This window comes from Anomalospiza imberbis, chromosome 9, assembly GCF_031753505.1.
Source record: "Anomalospiza imberbis isolate Cuckoo-Finch-1a 21T00152 chromosome 9, ASM3175350v1, whole genome shotgun sequence".
Classification (NCBI taxonomy): Eukaryota; Metazoa; Chordata; class Aves; order Passeriformes; family Viduidae; genus Anomalospiza; species Anomalospiza imberbis.
Genome location: NC_089689.1, coordinates 14150741 through 14169567, shown reverse-complemented (window position 1 = coordinate 14169567; position 18827 = coordinate 14150741). Strand labels below are relative to the sequence as shown.

Here is an 18827-nt window from a genome sequence, read left to right as displayed (position 1 = left end):
AATGCATATGGACATAGATGAGAGTATGTATAGCATAATACGGCACGTCAGCGTGATGTAACTGTACAAACAGCAGCCAAAGAGAAGCTGTAAAGGATCTATGACTGACTGTATATCGATAATACAGCTGAAACAGCCAAACGGGTACCAGCGTCAGCGGGCTTTACAGGGCAGAATAGCCCCCATTGGCTTTACAGGACAGAATAGCCCCCATTTTGCGCTGGCAGTAACAAATCTTCAGCTGTTCCCAGAAATAAGCTAATGAAGGGTGAAATATAAACCTCCCGCCCTGGCCTGGGGCCCTGTATAAACCTGCGGCTGCGGAGGAGCTGCCGGAAGCCCCGAGCGGCTGTCCCGGGAGCGGAGCGCCCCGGGGCAGCAGTGCCGCTCTCTCCCTCCCGCCGGCGCAGCGGCCCCGCGGCTCCGGCCAGAGCCCGGCCACAGCGGCGGGCGGAGCTGCCGGAGGTGCCACCGCCCGGCCCGGCCCGGCCCCGCGGCGCTGGAGCCGAGCCCCGGGCAGCCTCGCCCCGCCGAGCCGGCTGCGCCCCGGGCCCGCCCGCCGCCCCCGCGGAGCACGGCCTGGCCCGGCCCGGCCCGGCGAGCGCGGCCATGGAGCGGCGCGGGGCCCGGCGGCAGGTGAGCGCGGCCGGGACAGCGGCGGGGGCGGCGGCACAGAGCGGCGGGCAGCGCGCCTCGCTACGGCACGGCTGCCAGGTGTTCTCACTGAGGGTGCGAAGTTACGCGATTGCTGAAATCTCCGCCCCTTGGAACTTGCGTTAATTTCGCAGGCAGTTCGGTCTGTTGTTTTCTTGAACTGTCTTTTCTGTTTAGGACTCTGGAGATGGTGTTTCTGAACTACGGGAATGGCGACCAGCCATTTACAGAAAGTGCACGGACACTCTCTGGCTGCTCCTCTTCTGTCTTTTCTGGGCTGGTTTGGTGAGCACGCATGTTTGTTTGTTTGTTTCCTGGAAGGACAGATCCAAACTTAGTGGGGCTCTGCATAGTGTTACACTAAATCTAACCTGGAATTGTCACGGGTACAGGTCCCCAGGTTTGCCCAGGGATAGATCTTACCTTTGTGGTGGTGCAGTGCTTTACTGTGGTGTCAGTCACACTTCTAAGTTCTGCCCATTCTGCCCATGTGCTTTAAATGCCATGTATCCACAGGGCTCCGTTATTTAGAATTAGCTTGGCTTTTTTTTTTTTTTTTTTTTTTTTTTTTTTTTTTTTTTTTTTTTTTCTGTAAATCAGTCCAGGCCCTGACTGGGCTCTTTTTTTCTACTTATTCATTGTAGCCTTGATATCTTGCAACATGTGTCCATCTGATGCTACATTAAGTCACTATTTTAGAGCAGCATGCAAGCTTTTGGGAGAAGGCTTTGTTTGACTTTCTGAAGAATGAATGGGGTTTTTAATGATATGCCTTAGTCTACTCAGGATTCTCATAAATACACTTTTTAATTCCATGCATAGTAACTTTTTAAATGGAAGCTAATGCAGAATATTACCTACATATTTTGCGTACTGCATAAATAGATGGTGAACTTTGTGAGCAGGATAGGGTTTTTTACCTGCTGTCTAATGCTTACTGCTTTGATCAGTGGAAGGGATGCCACAAATGAAACCTGTCAAATGGTAAGGATTTAGGATTTTTGTTTTGTTTCTCTCACTGCTTTTATTGCTCACTTTCTGTGAAATAGCTTATTGCATGCTTGTATTTGTTTTCTTGTATTTGATCTTATTTTTAAAATATTTAAGAAAATGTAACAACACTAATCTGTTCACATAGTGAAAAAAATTGGAATCACCTTAACAGTTCTGTAGAAATGGGTATCATGGCCATGTGCCCCTGCAGCTATTACTCTGTTACTTAACAATATTTATTGCTTTTATCCAGCATTCTGCACTTAAAAAAAAAAAAGTCACCTACACAGTAGACCTGTAATGCCCGTATTTAGAGAGCATTTTCACCTTGAACCAGAATTTTTCTAAAAGCCTCTTTCAGTTGAGTTACAATGCCAGCTTATTTCCTGTCTTCCTTCTTCTGAGATAATTTTAATTATTAAAAAATACTTGCTCAGTAAACAAACTGGATCTGGATATATTTTGTTATTGTAACAAATCACATCCACAAGTATCCACTAACATCACATGTTAACTTGAATTGAGGAATCTCTACAAAGATGTCCATATTGAGACAGCACTAGCATGCCATCATAATTAAAAAAAAAAATCTGAACTAGTTAAGACTGCAAAATAAGAGTCTAATATAAGCAAAAATGAGATTGCTCTCAGAACTAAGAAGCACATTGGTACATGTTTGTGTATGAGACATGTTTTTGCCTAGATCCAATCTTTAGTCACAAGCACTAAAAATAGAAAAACAGATAAAGGATCTAAAGCTGAAGTTAGAAGGCAATTTTGCTGGTCTGTGCAGTGTCTCGAGCACAGCTGATACTCAGCTGTCTTCATTCAAAGCAGCGGTGGTTCATGTGGGACTGGGAAGCCTTGCTGCAGCCAGCAGTTGGCACATAGCCACGGAGCTCAGTGATTGTCCTTGGTGTGTGTGAAATGGGACTTGCACCCCATGGGACAGAGGAGAGGCTTGCATCACTGAGTTCTTCAGTAGCTGGAGTGATGGGGAGATAAGCCTTGGGTAAAGCAGAACTCAGGACTTCATTTTCACAGAAGAATTCCTGCTTCTTGGCACTTGCAAATGTTTTTTCCAAGGATTGTTTTGGCCCTCACAATGTACAGGAAGGTTTAAGCTGCATTGGTGGACAAGGTGTTTCATTTTAAAGATTGCTAAAGATTGCTGCTACTTGGCCAGCAGAAGTACTTAGCTCCCTCTTGGGTTTTGAAGAAGCCGATCTACTGGAACTTTGATCCGGCAGCAGAACTAAAAGGTCAGGGCAGTGTCACCTAAGTGCACAGTGTGCTTTCTCCAGGTATTTCACATGTGCTAAAGAGTGCTTCTTCCTGAAATTTCCAGTAATCTCCATTTTAAATGTATTTTGTGTTTAAAAATACCTCTGATTAAATTCACTAGCAGCTTCAAGGGCCCGTCATGGCAGCAGTTCTACTATGCAAGTGTGTCTTGAAGGTCAGCCTGTAACATGAGATGCAGTGAGTGTGTGAAAAATTACCATTTGAGTGATCTTGCCTAGTGACACACATGAACATCACTAGGGACAGTGTTTAGCACCTTAGTAATGCTTTCCTCTTATTTTAATCAGGACCTCTTTCTTCTCCTGTGTTATTCTGCTTAATTTATATACTTTCAACAATAGACGAAGGAAAGCTCTAAGGAAGCAATACGGCTAAAGTTGCCCATGTGACTTGCTCTGGCCTTGTGCAGGGGGGTGAAATTTAGATTTAAATGTTTGCAACCAGAAGACAAAAAAATCTATGGCTTAAAAGAAATATTTACTGAATGGGAAGGAAAAGCCATGGTAGCATGCTTTCACATTTAAAAAAATATTTTAACAGATGTTTATAAGTGGCTATGCTGTGTTGGCTGGTGCTGCGGAAAGACTTGTGCTTGGATATGACAGTTTTGGGAACATATGTGGTCAGAAGAACACTCCTGTAGAAGGGGCAAATCTTTCTGGATTGGACATGACTAATAAAAAGTAAGTGCATCAGATAATGTCTAAGTAAATCAAATGTTTGAGAACTTAGTAAATTACACATCTACTAGTTGTCAGTTATATACATCTGTGTATCTATACACTGTTGTATTGAAAGGCAAAAAAGGTGGAAATAGTGCAGAAGAGTGAGTGAAATAAAAAAGTTAAGAGAGAATTTGAAAATGTGCTGAATTGTTATGCTTTATGCAGCTGCCTTCTTAAAGAGGATCTTAAATGGGATATCAGCCAAAAAGGCAGTCATTCTATATGGCAAATCTCTCTACTTAAGGTGTTGCACATTGAAGTTCCCCGTCATTCCACTGACTCATTTGGAAAAAGTGTCACTTGCTTTGTAGCATTTTAAAAAAAGGATCAGAATTTAAACTTATGAAAAACCAAGAAAGCTTGTTTTTTGAGAAAAGGATTTTTTTTCTTTCTAGGTATGTGTTCTTTCTGAATTCATGCAGCCTGGAAATACAAAGCCTCAAAGTAAAGGAAAGTTCACTTTCCTTGTGCGTGTCAAGTTGTCCACAACAGCAGCTCAACTCTTTGGAAGATCTACAGAGTTTTGCAAGGAATAATGGTGTGCCACGGGGAATATAAATACCTCAGTGTATCTGTAGAACAGTTGAGCAGCTTCCACTTTGTTTTAGTTATGGCTCTTACACTAGGGAATCATATCTTACCATTGATTTCCTGAATATTCATGGTAACATAAAATAAAATGTCTTGTTTCTGCTTTATTTCAAAACCATAGTTTCCAGAAATGTTGCAGCTCTCTTATGTAAATTAGAAAGTAGGTCATTAATTCCTGCAGAGTGCTGAGAATATGTAGAAAACTGACTGTTGATAATGAACTAGTGAAGTTTGGTAGGGGTGCCAGTAGGTGACCAGAGTTCATATGTTGCTTGTGACTCTTGTCCAACTGGTTCCTTTAAATGTAATTAAAAACTATGGTGGAATTATTAATTCCATGAAGACACAAGTGGATTTATCCCTTCAGACATCAGATCCCAATGGTTGTTATTCAATTTTGTTGTAGTTTAACTCCTGCTGGTAACCAAGTACCATACAGCCACTCACTTCCCAGCAAAACCAGGACACACCTTGAAATTTTATTTGATGCTGGTGTCCAAGATGAAATGCTGTCAGAAGTATCTGTTGTGTGAAAGAAGCTCCCATTTATTCATGTCCAACATGTAAATAAAATAACCTGTAGCCTAAGCATTATTTCATGGGGTATATATAAACTTCAGACCATATGAATGTCAGTGGCTGTTATTGTTGGAGTTCAGTATCCCTTTTTTTTTTTTTTTTTTTTTTTTTGTTTTGCTGTTTTATTTGGCAGGGATTGCTATTTAAATTGACAATATTTTTTTTAATTTAATTTTGAGGTAGCTTGACGTAATTTTGTATCTGCAGAAAGCTGTAAACACCTGTGAGATTATAGAAGTATTTTCATTCTAACTAAACATAATTGCATCAAATTCCAGCTAAAACTGCTTGCATGTTTATGTCAAGGCAGGGAGAAGTCTTGCATTTTGAGTGGCTTGGATGTACCCAGCCTTTCTTTCCCAGAAGTGCTATCTAATGGAGCAGAGTGTTGTTAGCAGAGTACCTGGAAATATTTCACCTAGATCCCAGCACAAATTAGATCCCAGCACAAGTTCTGTATACAGATATATTCTATTCTAACTCAGGAGGGCCTAGTTCTGTTGTAGCTTCCATCATTTCAGGTTTTTCTCTAGTCCTAGTGAGCAAGGATTAATAGCCAGGTATGGCACTGTGGAGCAAACAGTGTGCTTGCCCTCCAGGAACATAAATGGTAGCTGTAGTTAAGTTGAGAAGGCAAAATATTCTTCAGAGATTGGTTTAGATTTACTCAATTACCTAATTTGCTATTCACATTCCCACTGGAATACCAGGGATGAAAATGGTCTGGTAAGGGATCAAACCAGAAGTGCAAAAAAACTTAGCTGTTTTTTCTCTCAATTTTTTACTAATCTTAAGTTACTTTTTTTTAGGTTCTTTTCTTTGCATTTACAACCTGAATGTTTCCAGTTACACACTAAATCCAAAGGCAGCTCAGCTGTGTCCCACACTGCCAGTTCCACCAAGGTAAGAATGACTGGGTGCTTTTACAACCTCCTTCAGTCCAAACAGCTTCTTATGGATTGTTACTTTCTCACATTTTGTATTTGTCTTGATGCTTCACAGTCAGGATGGTTTTGCTTTGTTTATTTATTTTTGTCCGTACAAGTTTTTATGTGCCTATGAACATGCCAGTGTCCTGTCCCACAAAATAAACAAGGACTGCATTCCTTCCATTCCTCTACCCTTTATTCCTCTACCCTCCATTCCTCTTCCTTTTCCAAATTAGGAACAAGCACTCCATATGAGGAACAACTTGGCTCCTGCACAGATTTTGCTTTCTCCCTCAATGCCAAGGATGTGGTCTTTGGCCTTGCTTCTTCTCCTCAGCCCAGAAATTTCCATCAGAATAATTTTATAGCCAGATGGCTTGAAGCCATCAAGGAATTCAGCAAAGTTATTCATATTGCATAGTAATATTACATGGTAGAAGCAAAGCTAGTTAGTGAAATTTTTAGCTGTTGATAAAAAAAACTCTTCTTTTCAGGTATGACTTTGCCATTGGCTGTTGTAGGGCAGCACTGCCAAAGTGGTACAATAAATATATGGAAGAAGCTTGGCTGGGAGTGCCAAATAATTTAGTATAAATATTTGGTGCTGTTAATTGAACCTTGCAAACATTGTTTTGGTGTGGCTTTTAGAATACTTAAATATCATAAAAACAATACAAAGTATTTGTGATCTAGAATTATCTACAACAGCATAGGTTATAGCTATGTTAGCATGAGCTTCATTTTTACAGAAACACATGGGAACAAAGCAGGTGAAGCCAGACTAGAATGGGAATAGGAGCTACGTGCTGATGGTGGTAGTTTATGAGAGAGTTGTTTTTCTTTCCCCAGGCTGATCTTGAATGGATCTGTTCTGGTACAGTGATACAGGCTTGACACTATTAGGCATTTATTTTGCAGATGATACATAAAACTACTCTTTATAACAGAATGCTCTCTGTGGAGAATGGCAGCATGGATCTCTGTGGATTTTAAACTGTTTGTCCAGTAATTAATACTTTTTACCACTTTTGTTTTCAACCTTTCAGTAAATCCTTTCCATTATTTAATCGCTGTGTTCCACAAAATCCTGAATGCTATTCCAAATATGCATCTGTTCTAATAAGAATGGTTAATGAAATGGACGTTTTTCATCGAATTCTGAGTGGAATATTGGCAAGAAGAGATACTGTGATAGGACTGAGTGTCCTTGCACTAGGTAAGGTTATAAGTAAAAAGTGAATAATGATACTCAATTAAAAGATTAAAATGTTTCTTATAAGTCTATATGTTTGACTCAAAAGTGGAATTTTATCATATTTTCTGGGCACAGTTATTTTTTAAGGAAGAGTGATCAGATTTTATCAGAGGCATTTAATGGACTGATGAAATGCAGATCTCTGTCAGATTCTGTGTTCCATGACATGGTTATATACCTCATTTTGGGGAACTGTAAGAAATTGTTGATGAAAAAGATGGCATCAGCATGAATACTTGAACTTAACTCTTACACAAAATGTTACTTAAAAGGTAGTATTTCCCATGGTGAAATATATCAACTCTAAGTTTCTTATTATTTAAGTTAGAGGTAACTGTGTGCTTTAAATGTTAAAAAGGTTGCCAGCTTTACTAAATGCTATTGCTATTTATATTTAAAATAAAAAGGGTTGTAGCACTCCAACTTTGTATTTTTCAGCCTTCTCTTTGATAGTGGTTTTAGCCTTCAGATTCATTCAGGCCCTCCTCATCCATACTCTGATTGCACTGGCTGTATTCGGGTTGTTGTGTAAGTATATTTACTGTTTCACTGTACTGAATGATTAGCAGCTGTACAAACAGCTATCCTTTATTTCCATGGCCATCCTCAGTAACCTTCAGCTTACCACAGTCATTTCCAAGCTGAGGCCTGCTTGCCTTTTGGTGCCAAGATCTGGCTGTGCTGTTCCAGCTGCTGAGTGTTAGGATGATGGTGATGTTTATTGTTTTTATAGATGCCTAGAAACAACATTTCTTTTGGCAGATGAATGCAGTTATGAAAATGCTGCTGTTTCAAAGAATGCTTAGTGAACTCTTACACTGCCTGCTTTAGGAAGGGAGAACCCTAGGAATGTATCTGGCTAAAGCTTGTCATTCCATGAAATTTAGCATTGTATCTTCACAATGAAATTACATGTCTGAGCCTTAGGATAAGTGCAAGAAATCCAAATGTTCTGCTGCGGTTTTACCTCAGACTGACAGGCCATTATGGGAACTTTCTCTGTGCTCACTGATCCTGTGCCTCACTTTGCTAACTGGCAGTATTCCCGAGCCCTGTGGGATGGTGGGGAGGGCAGGAGACTGAGAAGGGAGGCCAGGCAGGCATGAGCCTGCCAGCAAAACCGTGCCCTGCTCGCCCTCACGCTGCTCTGCTCTGCTCAGTTGTCTCAGGTGTTCTCTGGTGGCTCCATTATGACTACAGGAATGACCCCAGCACTGAACTGGAAACAGAAAAGGAAAATGTAAAGTTCCTACTTGGATATGCCATCTTCTCAACAATCGTCACTGTAAGTAGCATTTTGTCCTAAGCAATGCCAGAGGCTGTAACTTGAACACTTGAACTACAGTGGTTCTGGAACAATAAAAATAATTCCTAATTATTTTCAAATTGGAAAATGAGAATAAATTCTAAGAACTTCTTACATCCATTCACATATAATCATAAAATAATGGAATGGTTTGGGTTGGAAGGGACTTTAAAGGTCCCTAGTTCCAACTAGATTTTTAGGCCCCCATCACAACTACAAAAAAAATTTTATATAGTCATTGTAAAACTTGTTTGTCAGCCTTGCCATACTTCAAACCTGTAAAACTGTGTTAGTGTTGTTGGTGTAAAAATGCAAGAATTGTGTTCCATCCTCATTTTGTGCTGCATCAGCTCACTGGAGAATCGTGTTGAATATACACAGGGGCACTGGCTGAGTATGGACATGAGATCTGTGGATTCATCCCACCCTGTCAGCAGGAGAAAGGGGTGGTAGCTCTTTGAGACAATGAAAGGGGCAGTGAAACACAGGCAACAGTGTCTAGTACTTAAGTTATGGGGTAAAATTCTGGTTTTCTCTCACTGACCTTGTTTTACAACAGAAAATCTGAGTGTGGCTGGCAACCTCTGAAGTGATTTTTTTCACTCTGATGTTGCGATGTTAAAAGGAGCCATTGCTCAGTTTGAGGCTACAGTCAATTTGTACTTCATGAGACATTTGTCTAAGCAGTTGTCCTGTTGTCTTAGAGATGACTAAGATCCATGTGGAATTTGCCAGATATGAACAATATGGCAGTTTACAGTGACAAATATAAATGTGTCACAGATCAGATTTTTTTTATATCCTCTATAAGTTATGACCTTTTTACATCTGCTGACACTAAAGAGGTAAGAAAAAGTTTCTTTGAATGCTTGTGTGTTCCAGTACAACTGACTTGTGTTTGCAGAATTGTGGGAACACCCACTGCTGCAGGTTATACTTCTCATCAGAGCTGGTGGCTTCTTTCCAGAGCAGGCAAGAAAACCAGTGAAGGAACTGCCACTGATTGTATTTATTGTTTTAAAGATTCCAACCTCCCTTTTAATTGCTGTTCATAGTTTTTTGTCACATACAAAGAATTGGGGAAATTGTGGGATTTTTGACTCGGGGTTTTGTTATTGACAGGTTGGGTTTTTTACTTTGGGAAGATAATAATAATTTATTTAAATAAAATTTTCATTTTATGTCTGCTTTGCTCCTATACATACATAGCTCAAAAATTAGTTTGGTTGTGGACTGCAGGAAAGGACTGGTTCTCCTACCATTGTGAAAGTGAACAGTGGCAAGCTGGCCTGAGTAGAAAGTTTAAAAGTTCATGACATGCAGGGTATGTGAAAGCAATGTGTAGTGTGTAATGTACGTTTATGTTTGCTATAAAGCAAAACAGACAGTTTCCATTAGATGAATTAAAGTCTTATGAATCCTATTTTGTTCAAAAAAACCAGCAACAATTATTGTAGGAAAATAGATTTTAATGCACAGGCTCTTTGAGAACATAGGGAATGTCTTGGAAGGACTTTCTAATGTGTAGTAAGATGTATAAATTGCTTGTTACGTGTTTGTGAAATCTGTATCCTCTGATCCCACATTTGACAACTCTGATAATTTTCTTGAGGTAAAACCCCTAAAGATGTGTCTTTTTATTTCCTGAAACAGGTTGTTCTGCTCTGCCTTATATTTGTACTAAGAAAGAGGCTTCCATTCTCTGTACAGCTCTTTCGAATTGTTGGTAAAATCATTGGCAGAATTCCTTTCCTCCTGTTCCAACCACTCTGGACCTTTCTGATTCTCATTGTGTTCTGGATATTTTGGGTTGCTGTACTGCTTAGCTTAGGAACTGCAGGTAAGTATATGCTTTTCATGTTTTTGACTGAGTGCTATCCATTTCCTAAGTTCTCTTCTTAAATGTGGGACCTCTTGGTGTTGGCATACAAAATGTGGGCTAACATAGTTACACAGCTGAGTTACTTGTTTTTGTTTTGTTTTGCTTTGCTTTGTTTTATTTTATTTTCCACTTGTTGGAGTTTTTACTTGGCCTTTTGTTTCCATATGTTGACTTGAGTTTTGATCTTATTTATTTGTTAATAGATGGTTGTAGGTACAGTATATATTTGGTGTACTTAAATGGAGAAAGTAACAGGAAGGAAGAGACAGCTTAGTGCAAATGTTACAAAATGAGGATGTTCATCTCCTCTGACTATAAACAATGTTGAATTGTCACAGAGGCAGAACATTGCTTTGGAGCAGTAGTTCAGTGACAATTGCTATCATTTGGACTAGTGCAACAGCACTTGGATTAATCCAGTGGTTCTTGCAGCTGCAGAGGAGGTGCTCTGTGGAAAGAGTCAAGCACTATAAAAGATCTGGCAGTACAGGTTTTTGGTATAGAAATGGTGTTACTGAGGGATATATCACTGTAAGATCTGTCACTGATTGAACCAGGGTAATTTGGATGCTGTTCCTTGGCCCAGCATCATGCCATCCAAGTGAAAGACAGGTTGTCCTTCTGTGGAACATCACTCAAAGAAGTGAAGCTAAACTCTGTGTAGCTCTGGGGGTAACTCCTCATGAACACATCAGCCCTTGTCCATGAAAAGAATTAGGATTTGGGGGCTGGTATTTTTTAATTTTAAATTTCTAGGGCCACTGTTAGGAGCCAATTGCTATCTTTTCGGTCAAAGCTGATGCAGAATTAATGTCGACGGAGACCATTGTTTATGGGTTTTCTCTTTTCACAAACTTGGCAGTGATTTCTGTGTGGAAAACCAAATGCAGTATAATTCTTCAAATGCTTGGGTGTTACTTTGTGTTTCCACCACTGCTTGAGACTTTGGCTGCAGTAATTCCTTAGGACAGGCTTACAGATCCCTACTAGGCCAGGAAAGCCTCCAGCCTTGCCATAGCTGAGCCCATTAGGCAAAGCTGGCTGTATTCCCTACCTCTATGGATCAGACACCTCATTCCTCTTCCATCACAAGTGCTTCCATCTCTGTTGATTCTGGCTCTTTACAAGACCCACTTCACTTCTAACATGAGAAGCTGTCTGAGTCCATGCTGGCATTGCAAATCACACCCATTGCTTAGGCTAGTCTGGGATCTGTTTCCCTCTAGCTTTCATTGGAGAGGTGTGCAGATTTGCCAGTCCCTGTTTCTGCTGCCTGGAGTAGCTTATGTCTGTTAGGAATGGCTGCTTGAAGTAGCTGCTGACCTGCTTCTCCTGCAAAAGGATCAGATCTAGCATGGCCAAATATCTGAGCTGCAGTCTCTTTGTGAATTGTTCCTCCTCACTAAACAGTCAAGCTGGTGCCCTTTGCTTTAGATGTCATGCGTATTCCTTCTCCACACTGCTTTGAGTTAGATTTTCCCAATATAGAAGCAGCATTGTGTGCTGGACACAGTTATGTGTTTGTTTTTCTGCAAAATCTTTATGCCATTTATGTATGGATCAGCCAGGCAGCAGTAATTTTGAAACTGCCCTTATGGGATACCTTATCCCTGCTTCAGACCAGGCTTTATAGAAAGGAGCATCTCCTGAGCTATCAACCAACTGTTCATTTCATGCACCTGCTTGGATCAGATACAATTTAAGATAAACATTAACTGTAGTAAATTTAGTAATAGGACAATAGAATTAATTATAACACAGATTTTTCTAAATATATAATTAACAAGAACTATGAGAGCAAATATTACATCCTTCGTGTTAAATCAAGCTGACTTGATCTTAATATGCACACATAAGGATGTAAATCTTGCCCTTATTATATCTACATTTAGAAAATGCTAGCTGAGTCTGTTGTATTCAAAAACTTTTGGAAATGCAGCAGTCATTAGAAAGGTAGAAATATTTTAGCTCATGTGACAGAAAAAACTTGATTATAAGAGCAGGAGAGGAAACTATTTGGTATTTTCTGGATGCTTTTACAGACTTTGCAGGAAAATAGTGACTTGCGCATTATATCCAAAAGCAAATTCCACATATATTCACAGGGGAGTAAAACCCAGTGAAAACTGCTTTTGAGATGCCTTTTATGCTTTTTCCATGTTGTGCCATTTCCTTCATTGGTTACATTCTGTGTTTCCTGCTAGGCATTTTCATTCCACTTTTTTTCTTTTTCCTCTGTCTGCTTGGAGAGTAGGATTCAAACAGTTTATGACCTGCTGTTACATTCATAGTGCAGCACACAACTCCTGACTCAAAGGTATTTTATGTTTTGTCTTCTCTCTAGCTTAAAAGGAATGCTGATATTTCCAGCAAGTGATGCAAACAGTACAGAGGACAGCATAAAGTTACTGCAGAGCAGAGTGATGATGAAGTTTCAGTTTTGAAAGAACAGACTTTTCTCAGACTTAGCATAAGAAGGCAAGGTCAATATATTGCCTTTATGTAAAGGCAATAAAACCTAGTAAAACACGGGTTTTGACGGAGGTGTTCTGGCAGGGTATTTTTAGTGCAGATGTCAGTCCTTGTAAGATCTTCCTGTTAGAAGCATGTTCGTGTTTAGAAGAGTACGCGTGCATTTGATAAATAACCCAAATCACTTCTCCGTTCAATGCTGACCTGAATGCCGATGGGAGGACGCCGCTCTGTGTTGGGCTGGGCGCTCTGTCCCGGCCGTGTCCATGGAGGCAGTTTCGGGAGCCGACGGACGCTCGCCGTCTGCGCTGTCCCCGCAGCAGCGCCCGCGCCCGCCAGGGGGCGCCGCAGCCCGCGGGGAGCGCCTCAGGCCGCCCGGCGCGGGAGCGGCTCCCGGGAACCGGGGGGAACAAAGGGCGGCTCGGCCCGCCGTGCTCCGGGAGCGGCCAGCGCCGCGCCTGAGCCGGGCCGCCGTGCTCCGGGAGCGGCCAGCGCCGCGCCTGAGCCGGGCCGCCGTGCTCCGGGAGCGGCCAGCGCCGCGCCTGAGCCGGGCCGCCGTGCTCCGGGAGCGGCCAGCGCCGCGCCTGAGCCGGGCCGCCGTGCCCCGGGAGCGGCCAGCGCCGTGTCACCAGGATTGCTGTTTGGATTTCCAGTCCCTTACGCTACCTCAGATGTGTTTTGTGATTCAGATCTTGGACGACGAGCACTAAACGAGATTTGGTATTGAGAATATTCCGTTAGGCTGTAGCTCAAATTTTCAACCCAAGTATGAGTCCTCTGAAATGCTGTTAAAGCAGCTCACCATCCGATAAACTGGGGGGTGTTCTGCTGTTCCAGGATGGCATACCCACATATCCTGTAAAGACAAATACATCCAGTACCGTCCGGTTAATAATGCACTGACAGGACACCTTTGGATTATTTATTAGTTTTCTACAATTGTCCTGTAAATGGAAGATATTTCTTTTTATTTTGAGTTTTGGGGACTTTTTGCACCACTTGAGAGTACTTCTCTGAAGATGTCCAAAGAGATGCTTTCTCTTACAGAGCAATTTGTTTTCTTCACTGACAAATAGTTGCCTGTCTAGGATTCAGCTTGTAAAATATAGGTGGTGATTTTCTTGGGTTTGACACTTTGACATTTTCTTCTCACAAATATATTTTCTGGAGCTGTGCAGGCTGTATTTTAAATGCAAGTATAGCTTTCCAAGAAAGCTGAAAAAATGAAATTATTACAAAGACACTGGTCTTCTGTCTAATACAGAAGGATTGGTAAATGAAATTGGCTTGCTGCTGTGCTGCACCTGTTCTTAACATTTTCTTTGAATCTGCACTAGTTATATAATATTTGTGGTGTCTCTGCATCTTAACAGTTATGGAGCACTTGATCCTTGCTTCAGCTGTGGCACACCTGATTGTTATGCAACCATGCAGTCACCTTATTTACATCCCCTCCAAAAGTTAGTGTTACTGTGAGAAAAAACCCACTAACTTCTTGGGAGCTATAGAAAGCTATAGCCACACTGGAAAGGTACTTATGCACATGAGTAATTTGAAACACATGAATAATCCTATTAAAATCAGTGGGACTACTTATGCATTTTAGGGTAGGCACCTGCCTAAGTACCCTGGTAATTCAGAATCTGTAAAAGCAGCAGAGACTCAGTGAATTCCAGACCTAGAAAACTAGGAGAAATGCCAAGACTTCATGAGATTTTAGGTAGCACAAGCAGTGGCACCAGTTAGAACCATTAGCTGGCTAGGAATGGAATTCAGCTGTTCTTTGGAAAAGCTGATAGGGTTATTGAGTTTTATTGTTTGCACTTTCCAGAGTGCAGGAGCTGTGAAGTCCACATGGTGTAAATACTGTGAATGTAGGATGAGAAGGTGGTGTGATTTTTTTTGTGTAATGAAGGTGCATCCTACAGGCAAGTGAGCAGCAGAACTGCCACATAAAGCCATGTGACAGCAATATGAGCAGTAAAAATGTATTTCCTGCAGGGGCCTTGACATTCCAATTACAGTCAGGTAGCTTACCTGTAAATACCTTTACATGAAAAAGCACAAAATAAGATAACGCAATAGATTGTGTTGCAGGAAGCACTAAGATCCAGTGTATGATTCCAGAACCTTTCCTCACGGTGGGAGGGGAACAGCATATTTTCATGTTAACAGGAACTGATAAACAGGCTCTCAGTATTTTCTTGTCAGTGGCTCTTTGTTTGTGATAAGGAAATTCCTGGACTAGACTTCCCAGGAATTTTTGTCTCTTACGACAGCCTGTTGCTGCAGGCATCAGCAAAACCTCAGAGCAGCAGCTGCTGGACAAGGACATCTGACCTGAGTCTGTCAGTCCCGAAATGCAGCTGAAGGTACTGCACACACCCACCACTGCCTGGTGTCCCAATGCACTGCTGTGCTGGCTGCCTGAGCAGCGCTGGGCTGCGAGTCCCACAGAGAAATTCTCCTGGGTTCTGCTGCAAACACTTGGCCTGTTTGAATTGTTAACATCACTTCTTTTGAAGTATTGGCAGCAGATCAACGCTTGTACTGATCAAAGGCTTCCAGGTTTGGTGATTCAGATGTAGGGACTTCAGTTCTTTATTGAGTTGTTAATGTCATTGCTAAGAGTGTATGGTACACTGGGAAGATTCATGATTGTGTAGTTGGAGAAAAATATTCTGTTGACAGACTAAACTATATTTCAGGACTTTGTTGAAAAAGTTTAGTTTGTATGAACAGATAGATCATAGTACAGTGATGAGGAAAATGGCATATACTTTTCTTGACAGGTTATCTAGGACAGCTTTTAAGTTTATCTGAGATACAAATATAGAAAAATAGCCTTCTGTGTAGTTCTGCTGACAAAATCAGGCATGTCTGGTAGGCCCAGAAGACAGGAAATCAGACAGTGATGTTTATATCATTAAACAGATTTTTGTGAAATAACAAAACTAGTTTACCTTACCTGACCAGCAAAGTGATCGAAGGTCAAGTCACAGGTGGCTCTGCCTGATTTCTGTGCAGCTGAGCACAGCACCGTGCACATGTACAAGTACAAGGTTATGCAGGAAATACAAAGCCATTACTGTTACTACTGCAGGTGGTTATTTCAGTAGGCTGGTAAAAAGCAAACAGGATCAGCTTGCCATATGAACATATGAACATTTATCAGTCTTCATGACAACACCACTGAAACAAAGCCAGAATGGGCCTATTTTGGAAAAATAAATGTTCAGGTGGATTGTACAGTGGAAAATGTCCTTAATTCTGCTACCAAATGGTGTAATGTCTTTGTATGAAAATGGAGAGGTAGGACACCTTGTGTCTCACTGACATCGTTTGCCTAAGTTCCCTTAGTGAAGGCTGCAGGCTATGGATAATGAGTGTATTTGGCTAGTTGTGAGTGCTGCAGGAAAAGGCAGTCTAGAGCCTCTGGAAGAAATGTGGGAAATGAAAAATCTCTTGAATTCAGAATTATATGGTACCTCACTTGTTTTAATGACTTAAATAAATGAACATATCCTCAAAAACTCCCCTTAAAAATCCTCACTTTTGCAAACTTAAAACCAGTGAAGCACAGGATGGGGAGGAATGAGGGAGAGTTTGTGAAAAGAGATCTGAGTAGTAGCTTTTTCAAGCCATCAAATATCTCCACAGACTTAAAATTTATTTGAATATATTGGAGGCACAACAGTATTTCTATGAATGACCAGCCATACCGTACTGGAGAGAGCTTGCCTGTTCAGTCAATATTGTTAACCTTTCCAAAAAGAAAATATCTAGAACATATGTCTGTATTTATGTAGCCATATAGCATTTTTTTATCTTTCAAAGAACTTTACAATAATGTTGCAGTGCTCCTGTGGGGTAGATGGTTATTTTTCTTAATTTACAGGCTAAGAGACCTTGCTTCTGAAAACTTAAAAAAAGCTTGTTTAAACCTGATGGTATTGCTGAAACAAATCTTTACTGTTTCTACTTTTAGTTATTCTTGAGTGAGAAGTCTGTGGCTGTGGAAAAACAGGCCAGAAAGGAACCATTTCCTAGATAGCTTTGTATATGTGGTGGTTTTGAACTTGAATGTGGTGTGTTGTCCTGTAGGAGAACACAGAGTCAAAGAATCATTTAGCTTGGAAAAGACCTTTAAGATCATCAAGTCCAGCTGTAAACCTAACACTGCCAAGTCCACAAAATGAATACATGAAGTATTGAAGCTTAAGTTATATTGCTGTTTGAGCAGTTCTGTCTCACTTTGTTATTTCTTCATGGAGTTGGAATAAGAAACTACTCACCTCCAGAGATTGTTTTATTTGCTGAACATGTTTCTCTTTAAGGTTAGTAGACGTAAGTCTTGGTAAAATAAAAGATTTTTTAAAATAGCATGTTAGGAACCTAGAGACCTTTTACTAGGACCAAATTGTCCTAATGCCATTATCCCCTGACTGCCCTTCAGAGTCAAGTGCCACGAAGAGGATTGCACAGAAAAAAGGTCGGATTGTTGAGGAATCTGAGTTGCCCCCACCTTTTATGAAAAGCCATCTATGAATACGGAACAAATTCTTTGTTGGTAACAGTAGCAGAAGGGACGTTTTTAGCTTGGATAAGTTAATTTATCCATGCTCCTAGATACAGTAGTAGCATTGAAGCATGTACTACCATACAGATGTCTGCTTTTTTCCCCCACAGAAAACCTACATTTTATCTGCCTGTATTTTGCACAACGATTGCAAAGTATAGAGAACAGAAAACTAATGGCCATGGTTCTGATTAGTAATAGCAATTAAAATATTTGTTTTGTTTTGCTGCAATGGTATGTTTTGTATCCTTAATATTTTTCTGCAGTCTTTCTTTCTGCTTCTTACAAAAAACACAAAAGCATTTCATAATTATGCAGTTATTTCAAATTTGAATAATGAAAATCAAGATTTCATTTACTTCTGACCTATTTGATTACTCAAGTCTAGAGTAATGTCTTCTCAGATATCTTTACTAATATGTAGCTTTCCTCTTTCCTTTGTTGGTAGCTGTGTCTCAATCCCAATTTAAACACAGTCTTTTGCTTTTCATGAGATTTTATTTTTCAAAATCCAAGTTGAATTATAAAATGTTGGTTCTCTAACTTTGTTAGAAGAGACAGAATTAAATAGCATTTTTTTTTTTTTAACTTTACTGAAGAGAAGTTAAGAGAACATGCACAGAAGCACTTCCATGTACTTCTTTGTCCCTGTCTCCCTTTTTCCTTTCCCCCTTTGTCTGGCATGTTATAATAACACAGTGGTGTAATCCCAACTTCAGGTACTGCACAGTCCACTTCGGGAGGACAAGTAGAATACAGAGCTCTGTCTGGAATTTGCTACATGGCATGGTATCATTTCGTTGGCCTTATCTGGACTAGTGAATTCATTCTTGCCTGTCAGCAAATGGTGATTGCTGGGGCAGTGGTTACTTGTTATTTCAACAGGTGAGTGCAGAATTGCCCCTGATAGTTTGGGGGATTTTCCAGCATTTACTTTCAATCTTCTTCTAGGCAAAATAGCCTCAATTAGACTGCAATTTATGTCAATATAGGGAATCCAATTTACTATAGAATAATGTTGCTTGTTGCAAGATCTTGAGTAAGATTTTACAAAGTGCATGATATTAATGTGACTCACCCCTGCTCCTGGAGATCCTGGGCCAAACTGAACCTTGATATAAGCCATTGGAGCTCTGTTGGCTCTAGGGGAATTACCATTTGGAAGGCACAGGTTGCATTGCACCCTTTTCCAGGAGACTGTGTTAGCTCCTAATGAGAAGCAATATATTGTTCCTTGGTAATTTCATGTCTTCATGGGCAGTTTGACCTCTTTGTAAGTGTTCATCTCTGCTTTGGGTTTCCATTTATTCTGCCTGCATAACTGCTGGTCTAATTTTTTTTTTAATTCTGTGCAGATACTATTATCAGTTAACTATAAATGCTTTAACACTGTAAAGTGTTTAGATATATGCAAACAAACTTCCTTGAATATTATATACCCTGGAATGCAAATGTAGATGAAACAAGGAAAAGTAAAATGAAATAAAATTGGGTAGATGCACTCATTGCAGGGGAAGATTTAAATCTCACAATATGTTGTTGAGTTTTTGGACAATG

The 18827-nt window shown here is 40.5% G+C and overlaps 1 protein-coding gene across 5 annotated transcripts in view; it reads left to right on the top strand.

The window, feature by feature from the left end:
• Positions 1-500: 500 nt before the first annotated feature.
• SLC44A3 (solute carrier family 44 member 3) overlaps positions 501-18827 on the top strand; it is a 39650-nt gene continuing 21323 nt past the window's right edge. For 3 of the 5 annotated variants that reach the window (XR_011002195.1, XR_011002194.1, XR_011002193.1), the window contains exons 1-10: positions 502-636; positions 832-939; positions 3493-3635; positions 4073-4215; positions 5657-5750; positions 6823-6992; positions 7470-7559; positions 8192-8316; positions 9991-10177; positions 17990-18155. Coding sequence is in view for 1 of the 5 variants with exons in the window: in XM_068199776.1 (XP_068055877.1) it covers positions 610-636; positions 832-939; positions 3493-3635; positions 4073-4215; positions 5657-5750; positions 6823-6992; positions 7470-7559; positions 8192-8316; positions 9991-10177; positions 17990-18155 (1253 nt within the window). In the remaining 4 variants the exon portion in view is untranslated. Of the gene's footprint in view, positions 637-831; positions 940-3492; positions 3636-4072; positions 4216-5656; positions 5751-6822; positions 6993-7469; positions 7560-8191; positions 8317-9990; positions 10178-17989; positions 18156-18827 lie in introns of all 5 variants that reach the window. The other 2 variants (XM_068199776.1, XR_011002196.1) reach the window with 2 other exon arrangements.